The following is an 18534-nucleotide window of genomic DNA, read 5'->3' as shown; positions in this document are numbered from 1 at the left end:
GTTGCTCGAAGTCCTGGCCGCATCTTCCGGTTTTACCGAGGGACAATCCCCCGAAGATCCAAAAGGGGGGCCCGAACTTGGCAGCTCGGGGCTGGGCTTAGCGCCGAGCATTTTCGAAAAAGTCGAGAGCTTGAGAAAACACGTCCGATCACATCGGTGGCTTCTTCTTTCTTCCTACGGCGACATTCTGTTATCGGCTATTTCTTTGTATTTTTTCAGAGAGCGCGAGCTGTTGGCATCGGGTGCTACAAATAATGACATCACCCTAAACAGTAGGACATTGTATACAGCCTACGGCACCCAAGGTACGGACACGAAATGACGTGACCGAGAGATCTCTATCTCTCGCTTCAATCTGCAATCCGTATCGCGGTCGTGACGTCAAGGGCCTCTGCACGGCTAGTGTTGGCTAGTGCCACTAAATAAGCGCAGCTCATTTAGTGGCTCTTTGCACGGCGAAGGGTACTGTAATTGCGAGCGTTGCCGCTTGGTGGCGTCAACGCGTGACGATTTCGCTTTATGTATAATACATAGCTTGCCCGTAACATCATTCGCGGCCATTTCGGCATTTTTATGTGCCACGTGCGTTTGGTTCATTGTGTTGGTTTCACACCGCAGCTCGAGAAAAACAGTAAGTAGAAAAAACCGTCAGTCCCAGCAATGGTGACATTTGCAAGCTATGTATATACCAACGTTACTAGATCAGCTCAGTTGACAAGCTCTGCATTAGCCGCACTTCGGAAAGCCGGCCCCCTCCGTTCTCGCGAGCGTGGTGGCGCTGTCGTCGCAACCCGCCCGGTACGCATGGCCAGCCAAGCTCTGAGCAAGCTCGGGACGCTGGCTTTTTATTGCGAAATCAGGCAATCGGCATCACGTCGGCGGCCCTTGCGCACTTCTTTTAAGACATTCACTCTGCAAGTAGATTCTGCTGCAGTCACATGATTGTAATTATGCAAGCTAACGATTTCTTCGGTGTTTACTGTATAATTCAACGTATAGGAGCTTAGGTGCCTAACTTTGAGTCGAGCTGCCGAGTGCGATTTTATGCTCATGTAAAATCAAAGTAAAACGGGATTTATGTCATAGTTTATCTTCTATATTCGTCTATGACCGCATACATAAGCAGGGGCTCGCATGCGCTGTCAGCGCCGTATCCAGTTCTCGATAAACGCTCCCACATATTTGTCACACGAAAATGAACAAAATACGTTTCCTACCTCTTATTTGTTGCCGCAACAAATCTTCGGCAAGGCAAAAATGCTAGTTGAGAACGTTTATTTCTTTTCAGCGAAAAAATCGCGACCAGAATGCAAAACACCAAGGCTGAAAATACCTGTAGTTGATGATCAGATGACCCGAGTCGTCTTGTTTTTACTGGCACATTCTCCGTCATCTCTCGATTGGTGTCTCTCGCGTAGAAGTGCATTCGCGTTACAACAAAGATGCAGTGATGTTTTCAAAGTGGTCTTTGCACCCCAGCCATCATAAGTCGCAATCTCAGGGCAGATAAAAATGTCTTTATTTTGACTTGAAATAGATCGCAGAAGCGTCATCACATTAATAAAACAACATTATCATGACATTATGTTAAGCACAACTGCAAAGGTAAGAAAAAAAGTAGTTAACATAAAGCGAATTTAAATTAGCGTCCGCTTATAAACACGTCAACAAGCATATTGATGGCAGGCACATGGAACATGCATATGCTTACATAAATGAACTCGTTTCACATAGACGACGAGAGTTTCTCACAATTCGTACACTTTTGCCACGAAGCTGTAGCAGGTACTGTAAAATACAGGTTCTAATATCTACCGCACGTTCACGTGTAAATCTCCAATCCGCGCTGATAAACTGATCGGAAGTGATATGTCTAGAAATTCTTACCCCTTAGTCACATGTCTCCGATATGGCACGCACACGTAAGGAACCGAGGTTGTCTCACACGAGAAGAACACACAAGAAAAATAACTCAGTCGTTTTCACCAGCAGCAGGGCTCGACATAGCCGAATACAAGTACAAAAACATCCCGCTTCAAGAACAGCCAGCGGAGTTCGCCCGGGCAGATTCCGGAGAGGTTGTACGGCCGAGCTCAGCGCGGTGCAGCCACTTCACGAGAGCGCGCGCTCGGCCGTCGTCCGCACCCTCGGCAGTAGCGAAACGTGGCCGTCGACGCCAGTACGCCGCAGACGAACTAAGGGAGCTGAAGAACGACATTCATGCTTTCGCATTCACAACTCATAAGAAGTGCTTAGGTGTCATCGGAATTTTTTGTTCGCATAACTGGAATGTTCCAGATGACTCGAGAATCTTATTTGTTGCTTGTTTGAGCTCGGAAACTTCTTGATACTGTCAGGTTCTTCATGGTAAAAAGAAAGGAAACTGAGAGGCCCGTCTGATTTTTGATATCAAAGAAATATATTTGCACCCAGTTGTTGTTCTACTTTCCGAATGCACGTAAAGAAAAGGAAACCTATTAGCAAATAAATAAAAGGGCGTACGTCCAAAGTTCGACCTGCCGAGCTTGGCACTGGTTTGCCCTGGTTTTAGGCGCCTTGACCGGTGGTGGAAGCCGGTCTCGTTTGGCTCCAGCTGCCGACGTACCAATGGTGACCAGTCAACCGGTCGTCGGGATGCCTTGCCGGTTCGCTCTTGAGCCAGGCTTGCCATTCAGAGCTAGCGGTGAGGACAGGTCGGCAGACTTCTATGGGTGACAGCTTCGCCGGTGTATTCCAGAGCCAAGCTTTTCCGAATGCGTCCGCTCACCGCCCTGAATCTCCTGTTTCTCCTCGACTTCTCTTTCTTCCCCTTTTCCTCGTTAGTCTCCTTCGATTTCCTTCCTCTTTTTGTCGTCGTATTGATGACATCATTACAGATACCCACGCGCTTACAAAAGGAGCTTCGTGTGGCTGTTTGAGGCAGTCTTCCTTCCGTCGCCGTCAAAGTATGTCTTTGTTACTTTATGTTTCTCGGCACAAGTTCGCCGCATTATACGTGCATTTTAAGTTTTATTAATCAAGTTTATGTTTTTATTCGCGGCAACATCAGTGGTTTGTTTTTTAGTCAGGAAAACGCGGGAAACCGCACGCATGCAGAGATTCCAAATGGCGATAATCATCGCAGTCAGGAATGTCCAGGTTTTATTTCTTTTTCGTCTTTAAGGCTGCCTTACCATCGGTATATATATATATATATATATATATATATATATATATATATATATATATATATATATATATATATATATATATATATATATATATATATATACCGATGGTAAGGCATATACCGATGGCAATATATATATATATATATATATATATATATATACTCCACTTTAACTGTTTTTTGTTTTGTTTTTGCACTGGAAAGTGCATCCTGATTTACACAAATCACGTACTTCACAGCATGACATCGATAACACGAATAAAACCATTTCTATTTTCAAAACTTGGAACCCGTCGTGAGCCGTCTAATTTGGTACACAGTGATTAGAAACCACCAGCCCATGCGTTAGTTCGCATGGCAGAGTTAGTCTACGAACTAACTGTGCTGAGCATCAGACCACCTGACGTCAGCGATGTTATCTGTGCGTTTCTTCATGTTTGTGTGCCCATGTTGGCATTCTTTCCCCAATCGCAGTAAGAGTATAAGGACAGGTTATCAGGCTTGGTATCAGTGCTTTATATCTTACATATAAAATCACGACAAGTAATTTCGAGTGCGTGCCTGTACCCGTTATAATTATTGCTTCACTGAGGTCAGTCATGAGCGTCTACGTCATAATTCCTGGACCTCGCCAATCTCGAAATTGTGCAAATGGGAAAGGGCGCTAGACACACGATATATTTATGGCGAAGAGCTAATGTGAGTGTTTTCCGAAGACGTCAGAGGGACTTATTATTAGAAGTGCTGCAGGGGTGGGCAGACGAACCTAAGCGAAGAGCCGTAACAAAGAACCAGTCTGAATGCAGAGCCGCACTAAAAAGGGCGTGCAGGTTTTTAAATATTATTATTTACTTCATTCTATAGTTAGTAGCCACAACGAATTATGTTCTTAGGTTCCTCGTGTCACTTTGTTCGGTTAGTCTGGCGTACGTATGGCGGCAAAAGGCTGCAATTATAAAGCAAGCTGTATTTTAGTCTACGTCTCTTGCGTTCTGCTCTTGGGAGAGAGGGGGCGTCAGAAGAGGGGGGGGGGGGGGGGGGGGGATGCGTTAACACGGAAGCCGCTAGTCGCAGTTTGGTCCCTCCTGCACTCTAAGAAATGTCTCCGCGTCTACTTAGCCGCAAAACAGTCTAAGAGCTAATCACTGCGATCTACGAAACCAGCTCAGCGAATGATGAGGCGGAACATCTGTTTACACCTTAAAATTAAGTTTGCGCTGTGGAATTACGCAATGCAAGCACGACGCTTTGAATTGCGTAATGCCACAGCGCAGAATTAATTCATTTTTAGGTCGAAACGAATGTTCCGCCTCATCATTCGCTGAGCTGATTTCCTAGATTGCAATGATTGACTCTTTGAGTGTTTCGCAGAAGCATTTCTTAGAGTGCATGCTATGCTATATACAGCAACCAATCATTGCTATTTAAGAGCCCAGTACGCATATAGATGCTCCGCTTCGAGCGGAAGCTTTTTGTTCTTGATAACTTTTCGTCGGACGCGAAGCCAAATGCCGGTGCAAGGCGAGGAGCGCGTGCTGGAGGCGGATCATCTTCTGGGTCCTCACTCTTAAAAAATCCCACTGCTTCTACTTTCCCGCAGAACACTCTGAGAGCCAATCACCGCAACAGGCAGCTCAGCAAATTACGATGCCGAAACGTATGTTTAGACCAAAAAACGCCGTCTGAGTTGTGACATTAAGCAATGCAAGCGTCACGTTTTGCATTGTTTACCGCCGAATTCAGAAACCTCACTCAAACTACACTCAAACTGAAGGGCCCCTCCACTTCCTCGAAGAAGGCGCGAGGGCCGGCGCTGGCCAATCGCGACGGCGGATCCGTCCTCGCGATTGGCCAGCGCCGGTCCTCGCGCCTTGCTCGAGGAAGTGGAGGGGCCCTTAAGTTTGAGTGTAATTCGAGTGAGGTTTCTGAATTCGGCGGTTAATGTAGCAACTCAGACTGCGTTTTTTGTTCTAAACATATGTTTCGGCGTCGTCATTCGCTGAGCTGCCTCTCTTAAGCTGCAGTGATTGGCTCTCCGAGTGTCGTGTGGGAAAGTAGATGCTCGGGCATTTTTTAGAGTGGTTAACCTGTTACCCTAGTATTGGCGACTCCAGTGAAATCCACGGCACCTAGTGGCTAGAGCAGAAAGCTGTGGCGGCAGGTTCGCTCGTCAGCTTTGTCGAGCGAATTAGATATTCACAGCACTTGGCGTTCTGAGGACGAAGCCGTGAATGTAGGTTCCAAAACACCTGAAAATCGCCACTCCATCTTCATCACAGGCTCTCAGGCATCACAAAGCAGATATCCCACCGAAGCCGTGAGATTTCCCGCTGAGTGCGATGCCTTTTCTATTCAATACGCCTCGCAAGTGCGCTCATTTTTTGTCTTCTGCGCATGAGAAAGGAAGTAGCGGTGACGTCAGAACGCCGAGCCCTGATTGGCTGATCGCTACCCCCTATCTGAGCGTCGTCTGCTCCTTTGCAACGTCGTCTGCTCGCAACATCGTCTGCGACTATCTTACCTTTCCTGCGACTTTCGGAACTGCAGGTCTTTACCAGCGAGCTCGACTTCGCCTTTCAGAGAGGGCAGACGAAATAACTCGAGCGGTACGTTGTTTTTGTCTAACAACCAGCAGACGCGCATCAACGAGGGTAGTCAAAGGACTCATTGGCGAGGTGTCCCAAGGCGTCGAGGTTTGCTTGCGAAGAACCGAGAGGTGAGCGTGTTAGTGTCCGCAAGTTCCCTCCCAAATACTTTTTCCCTCCTTTCGTTTAACGGCGTTGGCGGGTCGGCGCAGTTAACGTCGTCTGCTTTACGTCTGCTAGTCAAAGCGATGGCTGCTTCTTTCCTGCGTCTATCGGAGATTCACCGCTTTTTCACCGGCGAGAGTCACCGTTGCCTCGGAAAACAAGGAGATAACAAGAGGAAGAAATTCACCTCTTAATCTAAAACTGAGGCCAGCGATCAAAGTATTATACGGGAAGGGTTCACAAGGGTCGCGCTGGCATATTCCATTCAGCACGCTAGCCGGTCGTGGGCAGACGGTCGCCGAGTTGCGGAGTGCCTGCTAGGCCTAACCGCCGAGCTCGCTTGGTCGCGTTCGGTGGAATCGTGGCCGTTGGAGCTTTTCCCGGGTGCTTGTGGATCCAGCGTTCTTGTTTGTCGTGGTCTGTTTCAAGTACTTTTTACTTTTTTCTTGCTGCTTGAAGTGGGGACGCATGAGAAGCGCACGGAGAAAAATAAACGTCCCTGGGTCGTCGCGACCGCGATGCTGTCGGCCATGCTGATTTGATCGTAAGAAGTGCGTAAGACAGCTTCGGAACTGTCGTAGGATTTTGTCGTAACCTGCGCAAAACTTACGAAAATTTCGTTTCGTGAATACGAATTTGTTCTTAAGTTTGGTCTTACGCACATTTTTGGCGTAAGATCGTTTCGTGAATCTGGCGTCTGCACTACCGAAAGTCGTAGGAAAGGTGAGACTGACGCGGACGACGTTGCGAGCAGACGACGTGGAAAGGAGCAGACGACGCTCAGATAGGGGGTCGCGATCAGCCAATCAGGGCTCGGCGTTCTGACGTCACCGCTACCTCCTGCGCAAGAAGCAGACGAACTTGCCCACCGCATACATTTCACACTCATGAGGCCGTGGCCTTTGACATCCCACAATGCAACGCGCGCAGGGTCGCATTATGGGACGTCACAGACCTGGCACACCAATGCTGTTTCTCCGCTAAATTTAGCGAGAAAGATGAATTGATGGATAGGCCAAATGACATCAGGTCACATGAGGTCGATTTCCCCGCTAAATTTAGCGGGGAACTTAATTTAGTGTCTCCTCTAAATTTAGCGGGAAAATGAACGTCACGTGAGCTACACACCAATTCAGTTTCCCCGCTAAAGTTAGCGGGCAAATTGACGCGATGTGACCTGATCTCACGTATTGCTAGAACATTTCACCTACGCCACACAATTTAGCAGATACTTGCCATAACGGGAAACGTTTTTTGGCTAGTTGCTACGGATTTTGTGAAGCCGCATTTCGTGAAGCCGTGGCCTGGGATGTCACGTGACTTCAGTTTCCTCACCAGATTTAGCGGAAAATTGACATCACATGACCTACACACCAATACATCTTCCCCGCAAAATTCAGCGGGAAAAATGACGTCACATGACTTTGTGTCACGTGACCTATACACAAATTCAGTTTCCCCGCTTGAGTTAGTGGTAAAATTGACGTCACGTGACCTCAACGCCCATTCAGTTTCCCCGTTAAAGTGAACGGAGGAAAATGATGTCACATGACTTCATGTCACGTGACCTATACACAACTTGAGTATCTCCACTGATCTCCATGACAATTTGCTGGATCGCGCATCCCCGCTTGGTCGCTGGAGCGCAAGTGCGGCCACCGGACGGCCATGTTGCGACACAGAAGATCAACTTTTTGGAGCGTTGCAGAGGCTGGGTGGCAGCGTGTTGAAGACGTGTTTTCTGCTCGTTCGGCGTCATTCGACAAAGAAGTTTTGTGTAAACCTTGTGCAAACGGTGAGAATTGCCTCTGAGAACATGTGAACATTATTACGGAAGCGCAGCACCACAAGAAAAAAGCGCAACTCCTCAAACGCAAGTCTCGCCGTTCTCGCGGCGTGATCGATAGGCACCAGGCCATGTGGCCGCTTGTTCTGGCTCCGAGTTGAGGGGATGAACGATGCCCATATTTCTCGAATTTTTTCGGCGACTGTCATTGCCTGCAAAGATAAACTAAGGCAAGTTTTGTTCAGTTATTAACGTTAGGGAGTTATTCTAAGTAATATTTTGCGAAAGTAGAAAAATCGTTTCATGAGGTGCATCTACATTTACTTTTTTATTTTTTTTATTTTTTATTTTTTATTTTCTTATTTTTTATTTTTGCTTCATAATATTTAGTATATAATTACAAAAAGCATCCTTCTGTTCCCTATCCGATCTTTTTTTTATCTTCCTTCTTCTTTTTCCATCTCCTTTTTTTGTCTTTGAATTGCCTCACTTGTTTTCGTCTTCTTTCCTCTTGTAAATAAAACGCCAGTTGTCAGTTAGCGCTCTTTCCTGTCTCTCGTTCTTCCCTCCGTCGTCCTTGCGCTATTTTTTAATTATGTTTACCCAACTAGCCCATCAGATGATTTTATTGCATTTTCTTTCTTCTACATTGGGCCCTTTTCCGTGTACGTATCACCTGGACTCAGTTTCTTTTTATATTAATGTGATTGCTCTGTCAACGTGCAAGGCAAGGTACTATTCCTTCGCAATCAGGAATGGAGTTGTGCCACAAGACTTCAGTGGGTTGTTTGGCTGGGCAAGGCCTTCCGCACAGCATTCCAGGAGGATATGCAGGATTGTACGCTCGGAGATGTGGCGGCAAGTCCGCTCTTATAGGACATGCCTCTGGGTGATTGCTGGCGGTGGGGTCCCAGTGGTGGCCAAGGGCTAAGGTACAAGGCCTTTGTGGACACAGCAAGCAAACTGACGGAGTTTATCTGGTCGTCCTACGTGCCTCAACTCAAGAGCCTTCGAGCCCTAGGCAAGCAGCACAGAGGCGAGTGCGTCACGTTGCTGGGGGTTCCTCCCTTGCCTGTGGAAGTGACTAAGGTTCTTCAAAAGGGTCCTAAATATTGCACTACGCCGAAGAGGGAAGGTGTACATCTATTGTCTAACATTCACGACATTGCGGCTAATGTTCAAGAAGCTGATAGATCCCGCTGTATAGAGGATTGCGCCGACGTACTGTTAAGGAAGGGTCCTATCAGTGAAAGCACAATGAAGATTCCTCGTATGGTAGAGTATTTTCAAGCGAATGATCTGAACCTACTTGTGTCAGATAAAAAAGGAGGGTTTGTTGTGAAATCTACGGTGAACTACCTAGAAAAGGCTATAGTGGCCATTGAAAAGAACTTTAACGCGTTGCAAGGCTTTAAAACCAAGACACTCAAGGCTAAGGCACTTCAATTGTGCCATAGGCTTGATCTGGAGCAACTGCGAAAGCACAACACATCTGCCGGAAGGGACGATTTAGATATGTTTTTCACGGCCAAGACCCATAAGGTAGAATGTCCCTTTCGAGTGGTTGTGACGAAAAAGGGTCTTGGCAGGGTATGATGTCACGATTCCTTCTACGTCACTTGTCTACCCTCCAACTGGGCGATCCCTTTCTGCTGCCAAATTCTGAAGCGGTAATCCAATACCTGCAACAGAATGCTACGATGGTTCACTTCGGGTTTTCCCTGGACGTGGAAGATTTGTTTTATTCTATACCTCACAACAAACTGCTTGCAGCAGTAAGTGAGTGTATCGAGGCCAATGGTTCCATATCTTTTCAAAACAAATATGGAATCAACGTGGAGTCCTTCTTAAAACTTCTGAGGTTCTACCTTTCCGCAACTGTTGTCACGTTTAATGGCAATACATATATACAAAAGAAGGGTATATGTATAGGTTCGTGCGTGGCACCTATGTGACATTTTTTTGTCCCAATGCGACCGGGCCATTGCTAACACACTTAACACCGGCCAGGTGTCAGTCATATTTAGATATGTTGACGATTATCTTGTCCTCCTGAAAGACCGACCCAATGAGAATGACACGGAAGTAACCGACAGCATACGAAACACCTTCGTAGAGCAAGCACAGGAGCTCAAGTTTACGCATGAGTTGCCGGCGAACTCCTCTCTTCAGTTTCTAGATCTGCGGTTATCGTTTCTTGATGATCAAGCGTGCTGGATGTACTCTCCAAGATCAAAGAAAATGCTCTTACAATACGACTCTGCCCATCCAAAGCTAATCAAGAGAGGGATCGTAAGGAGTTGTTTAAGTGCGTCCCTCAAGAAATCCTGTGAACATACAGCCGGTGAGAGTTTTAATTCCCAAATTCAAAGACTCACGGCATCTGGATATCCTTATTCGATTCTGTTCGATGTCGCTGAATCCATGATTACATCAAGTGGAAGACCAACAAGAAATAACTTCAAGGGGCGCCCACCGGCTGTAGTGCCATACATACACCGCATTTCCCATAACTTGAAGCTGGCGGCATCCAAGTTTGATGTACAGGTTGTGATGTCAGCTCCTGATAAACTAAGGAGGCTATGCCCAAAAATCAACAACAAGCAGGAACAAACTGCAAGATGTACTGTAAAGCATCAACACCAATATGTCACCTGCATCAGCGGTGTAGTGTACGAAATACCGTTTTCGTGTGGAAAGGTATATGTGGGACAATCCGGACGTTGTCTAAATGTCAGGCTAAGGGAACATGCCTTAGCGTTAACTCCCGCGGGACATCTTGCGGTGCATGTAAGAGACTGTCTGTGTACCACACTCGTCGAGCACACGAAAGTTCTCAAACGGTTTTCTGGTCAGAGGAGTAGAGAATTCTTCGAAGCACACGTCATAATATCCAAGGGCGACGCCTGCGTCAGTGCTCCTTCAGTAGCCTTATCGGAAAAAGAACAGTTTTACCTCAGCCTTCATCCCTGAATTATTTCTTATTCTTTTCTTGTATTGTTTTTCTCCTTCCTTTTTTCTTTTCCTTTTTTAATTCTTGTTTATTATTATTCTTTATTAATTTTATTTTTTAATTTTTTAAATTTTTTTTTATTTTCTTATTTTTTTATTTTTGTTTCATAATATTTAGTATATAATTACAAAAAGCATCCTTCTGTTCCCTATCCGATCTTTTTTAACTTCCTTCTTCTTTTTCCACCTCCTTTTTTGTCTTTGAATTGCCTCATTTCTTTTCGTCTTCTTTTCTCTTGTAAATAAAATGCCAGTTGTCAGTTAGCGCTCTTTCCTGTCTCTCGTTCTTCCCTCCGTCGTCCTTGCGCTATTTTTTAATTATGTTTACCCAACTAGCCCATCAGATGATTTTATTGCATCTACATCCATATCCCAATCCAACATCTGAAGGGGGAAATCGGTAACCTTCCGTGAGGAGCCGGACTTCTTTTTACTACGGTTCTGGAGCTGAATACTACTATAGACGCTTTGCAGCAGCTGTGCATGGGCGCCGCCATAACTGACCTTCAGTTTTTGTTTCCCCGTATTACGTTTACTTCACTTCATTATTACCACAGCAGGCTTGGTCATTGCCATCCTAGATTTTATTCTGTCTTTCTCCCCAGCATTGGCCTTTGTGGAGGCTCGTCCACACAAATTTCAGTGGCTCGGTATCTCGGTAAAACAAGAGAAGGTCAGCAATGGCGGCTGTATTCTGGCGCGTGTGTAAAGCGTCTATACAGCTTTGCAAGTGGGATCCCGGCTTAACCTCGAACCGCGCGCCGAGGTGAGGCGGACCTACTCTCCAGCCAGAACGTTGGCTGCTTGTCGTACAATGTTGCCAAGCGTCTCTTGCTGAAGCATACACCACTGAGTGCAATAAGAAAAAAAATAATTAAAAGAATACATGCAGTTGTTTTCGACCACGAAAGAGCACAAACCGTCTGCATCTGCATCTGCATCTGAACAATAAAAAGACATAAACCAGTAACAAATTGAGAAAAAAAAAAAAAAATAGCCTCAAAGCGCTTATCAGAATGCGCAAGAAGCCGCATGGCCAACGCATCAACGATGGCTGCGCTTAGAGCACTATATAGCTCCTTCGGAGCAGAGTACCGTAGAGTACCGCAATCTAGAACGCAATCTCTCGGCGACTAGCGGCGAAATCCTGGAGGTTCCAACTCCGGTCAGAAATGCATGGGGAACGTGGGAAAATCGCCGTTTCTTCAATATTGTGGGGATGTACGGAACCACAATAGTTGTTGACATAATAATGGAACATTCTAGAATAATTTACGCTAAGTTCTGTGCCACGTAAGAGCGTAACTTTTTTAAAAATTGTCTGAGCGGCATCATGCAGCAGACGACGCGGCGACGTCACACCGTTCACGTGACCCGCTCCGGCCAACCCCATAAAGCCTATCTCCGCTACGTAAAACAATCGTCTGCTTCAAACGCCATTGCCTTGGAAATTGCCTTCTCACAATTTTTACACGCATCCAATATTATTAAAGCTTTGATAAAGTGTTTAGTGCTTTACCAACTTCACGACAGACTAGTTTCGAAAAGTGTGAACTTGCCGTATATTTTTTAATCAGCCGCGTTGAGTCGATCTCCATGTGTTCTCCCATAGGGCGGGCCGCCTCTTGGAACCCTGAGTACCACGTGACTCGCGCCGAGCTGCTCAGTCGGCCATCTTGTCGGCGAAACACGCGGATCAAAGGATTGCGCTACTCTAGGAGCTATATAGTGCTCTAGCTGCGCTTGCGGCAGCTCTGGTATGGTGCCTGGAACGCGTCTCCGACTGGTGTGTTTACCGCGTCCAAAAATGTGGTCCCTTGATTTCCGCCTGATGACGTCATACAAGTGTCATGCTGTCGCCGATCGCGACCCTGGCGGCGTCCCAACAGCTGTGGTGTACGTAGCAGACGCCTGTTTTGCTGCACGTCGCTTTCCACTGTGACAGTCCACGGAATATACAACAGCCGGAAGTTGGGACGCCCGGGACGCCGTGACGACAGCGACATTCGCGTTCGCTCGTGGTTTTCGCCAGCATTTCTACAGCCAACCGTCAGGATCGCGACAGGCAACAGCATGACACTTTGGCTTTTGTGACGTCATTTGTTGCCACTCGGGGACCACTTTTGATGTATGGGCAGGATAGGGCGCTAAACACACCAGTCAGAGACTCGATCCAGGCACCATAGCTCTGGCTTCCACGACCTGCTAAAATAGGTGCTGCGATCGTTATAAAGTCAGCTCCAACCCTCTAACATGCCCCGTCCTAGAGTATTTGATGCTATGATTCTGTGTGGATACAGGGTCCCATGTCAAATTGCCCCCTTCTCGGAGGGCAAATTGACAGGGGTGGACCCCCCGGTGCACAAGAAAAAATGGGAGAATAGTATCCTTACAAATTTTCTGCCCCCCCCCCCCCCCCCCCCCCCCCCCTCCTCAAAACGAAGTTCTGTATCCGCCCCTGTGTGGATAACTCCCCCTTCGTTTCGAAACAGCAAGTGTGTAACTAACGCTGGCCGTCGGCGATACATCAGACGACGCCATCTTGTCATCGTTCACTCCAATGACGTGTTTTCTCTTTCTGGAAACGTTGTTCGTCTACATGTTAATGGAGATGTTTAGCGCGCATGCTCAGAACGAGCTCACATTAATAGCCTGCTAACACCGGCAATCGTGATGGTGCGGAATGCTCGTCTCAGAATAGCTGCGGAGGCTTGCCGTCAGCACGCGCTCAGAAGCCACACACACAAATATGGCCGCCAGGGAATACCCCTATACCATCGGCATCTATAAAAAGTTGCAAAATTTGTTCGGTGGGTTGCGGTTCGTGGGGATAGGCTGTTGGATGAGGACCTGAACGTAGCCGATTTCGAAGACGCAGATCGCGTGCCAAAAATTCCCGGTAGCAAATGGATGACGAAAGTAATCCCTGGAGAAGGGGAACAAGAGGGACAAAGGACAAACATAAATCTCCAAACACAGCTAGGTGACTGGTGAGCGACCGAAAAAATCCGCCTGGTCCGGGTATCGAACCCGGGACCTCTCCATTACAGGTGGAGCGCTCTACCAATTTGCATCAAATTGCATTATAATCATTACCTTAAATTGCAAGCTTCACCCTTGTTGGTGTTAGACTGGTGGCGGCTGATAAAACCCGTTTGCTCTACTGATGTCTAATCCCTGGTTAGCTCAATTGGTAGAGCGCTCCACCTGTAATGGAGAGGTCCCGGGTTCGATACCCGGACCAGGCGGATTTTTTCGGTCGCTCACCAGTCACCTAGCTGTGTTTGGAGATTTATGTTTGTCCTTTGTCCCTCTTGTTTCCCTTCTCCAGGGATTACTTTCGTCATTCTTGTCCAGCTCGCTTGCACCTTTGCATTAAATTGCATTAAAAGCAAATGGATGTCAGGCGGTCGTGCAGCGCTTCCACTTTCGCTGTAATTAATGTATGCGAAGCGCGAATATCCTTTCGGGGGCACAGACCTCCCACACTCTAAAAAAAGCCCGTGCGTCTGCTTTCCCGCACAACACTCGGAGAGCCAACCACCGCAACTCACGGAGGCAGCTCCGCGAGTGACGACGACGAAACATATGTTTAGACCAAAAAACGCAGTCTGAGTTGTCAAAACGTCACGCTTGCATTGCTTAATGTCACAACTAGGTTTCCCTTTCTTTGGTCTAAACAGATGTTTCGCCGTCGTCATTCGCGAAGCTGCCTTCGTAAGTTGCCGTGATTGGCTCTCCGAGTGTTGTGCGGGAAAGCGGATGATGGGGCTTTTTTTTTAGAGAGAGAGAGAAAACATGTTTATTGGAAAGCTGAAGAGGTTATCCCGCGGGAATTTGCAGGATTGCTACTTCATACATCGGAAAGGAAGAAAGGGGCAAAAAAGACAAAGAAAGAAAAGGAAAGAAAGAAAACTGAGGATGGCTGTCGGTTACTTTTGGAGGGTGTCCTACAGTATTTTATCAAGTTGAGTCGTATGGAGAAAACGAATCAATGAGCTCGTCGGCTTGACTCCTTGCAATGTTGATGGCCATGGCCCCAGGAGATGATCGAGCGTGGGCGATTTTCCGTTGTGAAGAGTCAGGGAGCTTATCATTTCCTTTCTTTGGTCAGCGTAGGGGCGCAGTGACAAATAACGTGTTCCAGCGTTTCTACGACGTCACAGCTCTCGCAGATGGAGGAGTCCAGCTGACCGGTAAGATTTAGATATTTTGTTGAGGCCACGTTCAGTCGTATTCGGTGAAGAGCGGTTTCTGTCCGATGTTTGAGCCCCCGGGGAGGGCGAAAGGTAAGAAAGGGGTCAATCCTATGAAGGTGTCTGTAGTGATACAATGGATTCGCCCAGAGGGTGTTTACTAGAGCCGCAGTAATGCGGTCGGTTGTAGCTCTGGCGTCTGAACGTGAAAATGGAATTACCAGTTTGGACGTAAGATGATGTGCATTCCTGGCTGCCAAGTCAGCACTTTCGTTGCCTCTAATACCGCAATGGCTCGGGATCCACTGTAAAATTAGTGTGTGACCATTAGCCTCTTTATGAAATTTTAGGATCTGGTGTACCAGCTGAGCATTAATGTTCTTGCTTTTGGTAGATTTAGGGCTTTGAAGAGCTGCCCTTGAATCAGTAAAGAGTGACCAATTGTTTGGGGCACTCGTAGAAATAAAGTGAATTGCTTCTCTAATCGCTACTAGTTCCGCTGCAGTCGATGATGTTACATGGCTTAGCTTTCCCTAAAGTATTTTATTTATTGATGGTATAACAAAGCCGTAGCTGGAAGTTCTGTGAGTAGAAGACCCATCAGTGCACACATGAATTCGGGAACTGTGATGCGTATTAATGGTTTCTAGAGAATGTTGCCTCAATACCTCCGATGGAGTATGCTTTCTTGAATGTATCCCTGGGGACATCTAATTTTACAGAAATTACTGGATATGTCCATGGTGGTAACAACGAGAACTCTGCTGGTTCAAAATCTCGTGGAAGATCCGCGTTGTCAACATTCACGATTTGGGAAAAACCAGACGCGCTTCTGCTGTTTCCGATATCTGCTAGGTAGTGGTCTTTGTGCCTTGTGAGGTGGCGGAGGTGCGCTTGAAGGGTTTCTTGAAGTCTCAGCGCGCCAATCGGAACGGCCCCTTCCTCAGCTACAGTTCCAACATTTGAGGTGCATCTTGGGAGCACTAGACAGGCTCGTAGAGCTTGAGCCTGCATACCTTCCAATGTTCTTATATTTGTACGGCACATCCCATGAAGTACCGGTAGGCTGTATCGAAGGAAGCCGACAAAAAGGGCGTTATATAGTTGAAGAAGGGCGGCTACAGAGGCGCCCCACTTAGTGCCACTAATGAATCGGATGAGCTGAATAATGCCGAGAAGCTTTGTTTTCATTTGTTTTATGTGCGGTGTCCATGTCAAAGACTTGTCCAGAACTATTCCGAGGAATCTGTGCGTGTTCACATATGATATGGGATGACCATCAACTGTCAGACAGTACCTATGAGTACTCTTTCTGGTAAAAGCCATAGCAGCTGACTTTAATGGGGATAGAGATAGTCCACGGTGTTGTAAGTAGCTGGAGATGATCTCAAGTGATTTCTGTAAGCGGATTCGATTAAATCGCTGCGTAATTGATGACGTCCATATGCAGATGTCGTCCACGTAAAGTGTAATGTTGACGTCCCGGGGAAGTTTGTTTACTAGTGCCAGGAGGGTAATATTGAAAAGTGTAGGACTGAGAACTCCGCCTTGCGGCACGCCTCAAAATACTGTATGCTCAGTCGTTTTCCCGTCTGCTGTCAGCATGTGAACTGTTCGACTATCTAAGTAGCTTAATATCCACGCGTGGAGACGTCCTCCTATTCCTGCATAGCTTAGGGCGTCACGGATAGCCTTGTGACTTATTGAGTCAAACGCGACTTTTATATCTAGAAATACAGCGGTAGTGATTCGCCGACACTTCCTTTGTTCTTGGACGCTAGTTGTGAAATCAATGACGTTGTCCAGGGAATTCCTCTCTCGTCTGAACCCTGCCATACACTCAGGGTATATCAAGGTACCATTCTATTCGTGTGTGAATCATTTTTTCAATCACTTTGCCGACACAAGAAGACAACGCGATTGGACGGAAAGATAAGATGTCCAGAGGTGATTTACCTTGCTTAAGGATAGGTATGATGCGCGATGTTTTCCACTCCCGGGGACCTGGCTAGTTTCCCATGACATGTTGTAAAGTTTTAAGAGCCTCTCTCTACCCTTGTTACCAAGATGAGCTAATGCTGAGTAAGTTATACCATCCGGTCCGGGCGAAGACGAGTAGTTCAATCCGGAAAGTGCATCTTCCAGTTCACGAGCATCAAATAATACGTCCATATGGTTACACGCTCGGATCTTACTATGAAGTTTAACAGGTGTTGCCACCGGATTCGCAACATTTTCTGTAAGTTTTTTGCAGTAGGCTTCAGCCAAAACTAGTTCCGAAACATCTTGTTTGAGTGCAAGTGCCCGGAAAGGGCGACGTTGTTGAGGTGGTGTCCGCAAGCTCCGTGCTAGGTTGTATATCTGAGAAAGAGGCCTGCGTGGATCTAAAGTTACGCAGTGAGCCCTCCAACGGCGCCTAGCCAGTTTGTCTAGGTGACGTTTTATACGTTTTTGTTGGCGTCTCGTTTTGCGCAGATCTTCAGGGTCGTGTGTTTTTCTAGCCTTTCGCTCGCATCTTCTTCGATGTGCGCGAAGTCGTTCATATTCTGCATCGATGATAGGGTAGGTTCGAGGCAAGTTATATGTTTTCGTGGATTGCTTCACAACCTCTTGAATACCATTAAAAAACTCTTCGTTGCTGTCAAATGAATCACACGCGTTTTCAAAGTTAATTTTAAAGAGAGACCAATCGGTGCGCCTAATTGGAGAGGATTCATTATTTGACCCAAATCCCTTGAGCAGAGTGTAGGTTGGAATATGGTCACTCCCATGGCATTTGATGTCTGTGAACCACGTAATTAAATTCGAAAGACCTGCGCTAACAAATGTCAGATCCAAGCAGCTACTCATCGTAGTTCCACGGAAAAAAGTAGGACTTCCATCGTTCAGCGAAAAGAGGCCATGCTGATGGGTAAGTGTCGTAAGTGAGGTTCCCCGTATAGTTGTCTTCACACTCCCCCATAAGGGGTGATGGGCGTTAAAGTCCCCCGTTAGGATGTGCGGAGAAAGAGTGTTTTCAATAATAGAGTTAATACGTTGGGTGTTAAACTGAGTATTTGGCGGAGTATACGCCGCGATTATGGTGAATATACGGTGATCGTTTTTGACAGCCAACGCTACGTACTCGTTGTTAGCGTCAGGTGGAAGGTTGTGAGAAATATAGGTAAGGTCTTTCCGAACCGCGACTAGTGCTCGGCTTGGAGCTGTACCTCGCGTCGAGTGAAAAACCTCGTAACCGGATAGACGAAAATCACTAGCAATGTTTGATTCCGACAAGACTATGACAGGAAATCGGTACTTATGGCAAAATTGTCAAAAGTCAGATAGTCAGCTGCGGAGACCCCTTGCATTCCATTGGAAAATGGTTGCTTGTGACCGAGTTTGCTATACTGATAACATATGTAGGCTAGTAGGGAGGGCTTGGAGAGAGCGTTAAGTCAACGAAAACCAAAATTGTAAGCGCAATACTTTCAGGCGCCGAGCCTTTCATACCTTGTAAAATCGATCTTTGCGGTTTTAAAAATGAATAAAGAAATAGGCTGTGGTAGTACATGTATGGTGAAAATTGGTAGTTGCCTTGGAGCAAAAATTTCTCCTTGAAAGCCAGAATGTTAGATTGTG

General features: G+C 46.6%; 1 protein-coding gene across 2 annotated transcripts in view; it reads left to right on the top strand.

The window, feature by feature from the left end:
* The first annotated feature begins 593 nt into the window (after nt 1-593).
* Nucleotides 594-18534, top strand: part of LOC8043708 (nose resistant to fluoxetine protein 6) — a 49589-nt gene continuing 31648 nt past the window's right edge. For both annotated transcript variants that reach the window (XM_042292994.1, XM_042292993.1), the window contains exon 1: nt 594-631. Coding sequence is in view for 1 of the 2 variants with exons in the window: in XM_042292993.1 (XP_042148927.1) it covers nt 631 (1 nt within the window). In the remaining variant the exon portion in view is untranslated. The remainder of the gene's footprint in view (nt 632-18534) is intronic.

This window comes from Ixodes scapularis, unplaced genomic scaffold (assembly GCF_016920785.2).
Source record: "Ixodes scapularis isolate PalLabHiFi unplaced genomic scaffold, ASM1692078v2 PGA_scaffold3__209_contigs__length_174095766, whole genome shotgun sequence".
Classification (NCBI taxonomy): domain Eukaryota; kingdom Metazoa; phylum Arthropoda; class Arachnida; order Ixodida; family Ixodidae; genus Ixodes; species Ixodes scapularis.
The sequence above is the reverse complement of the archived record's forward strand: the minus strand, read 5'-3'. Positions and strand labels throughout refer to the sequence as shown.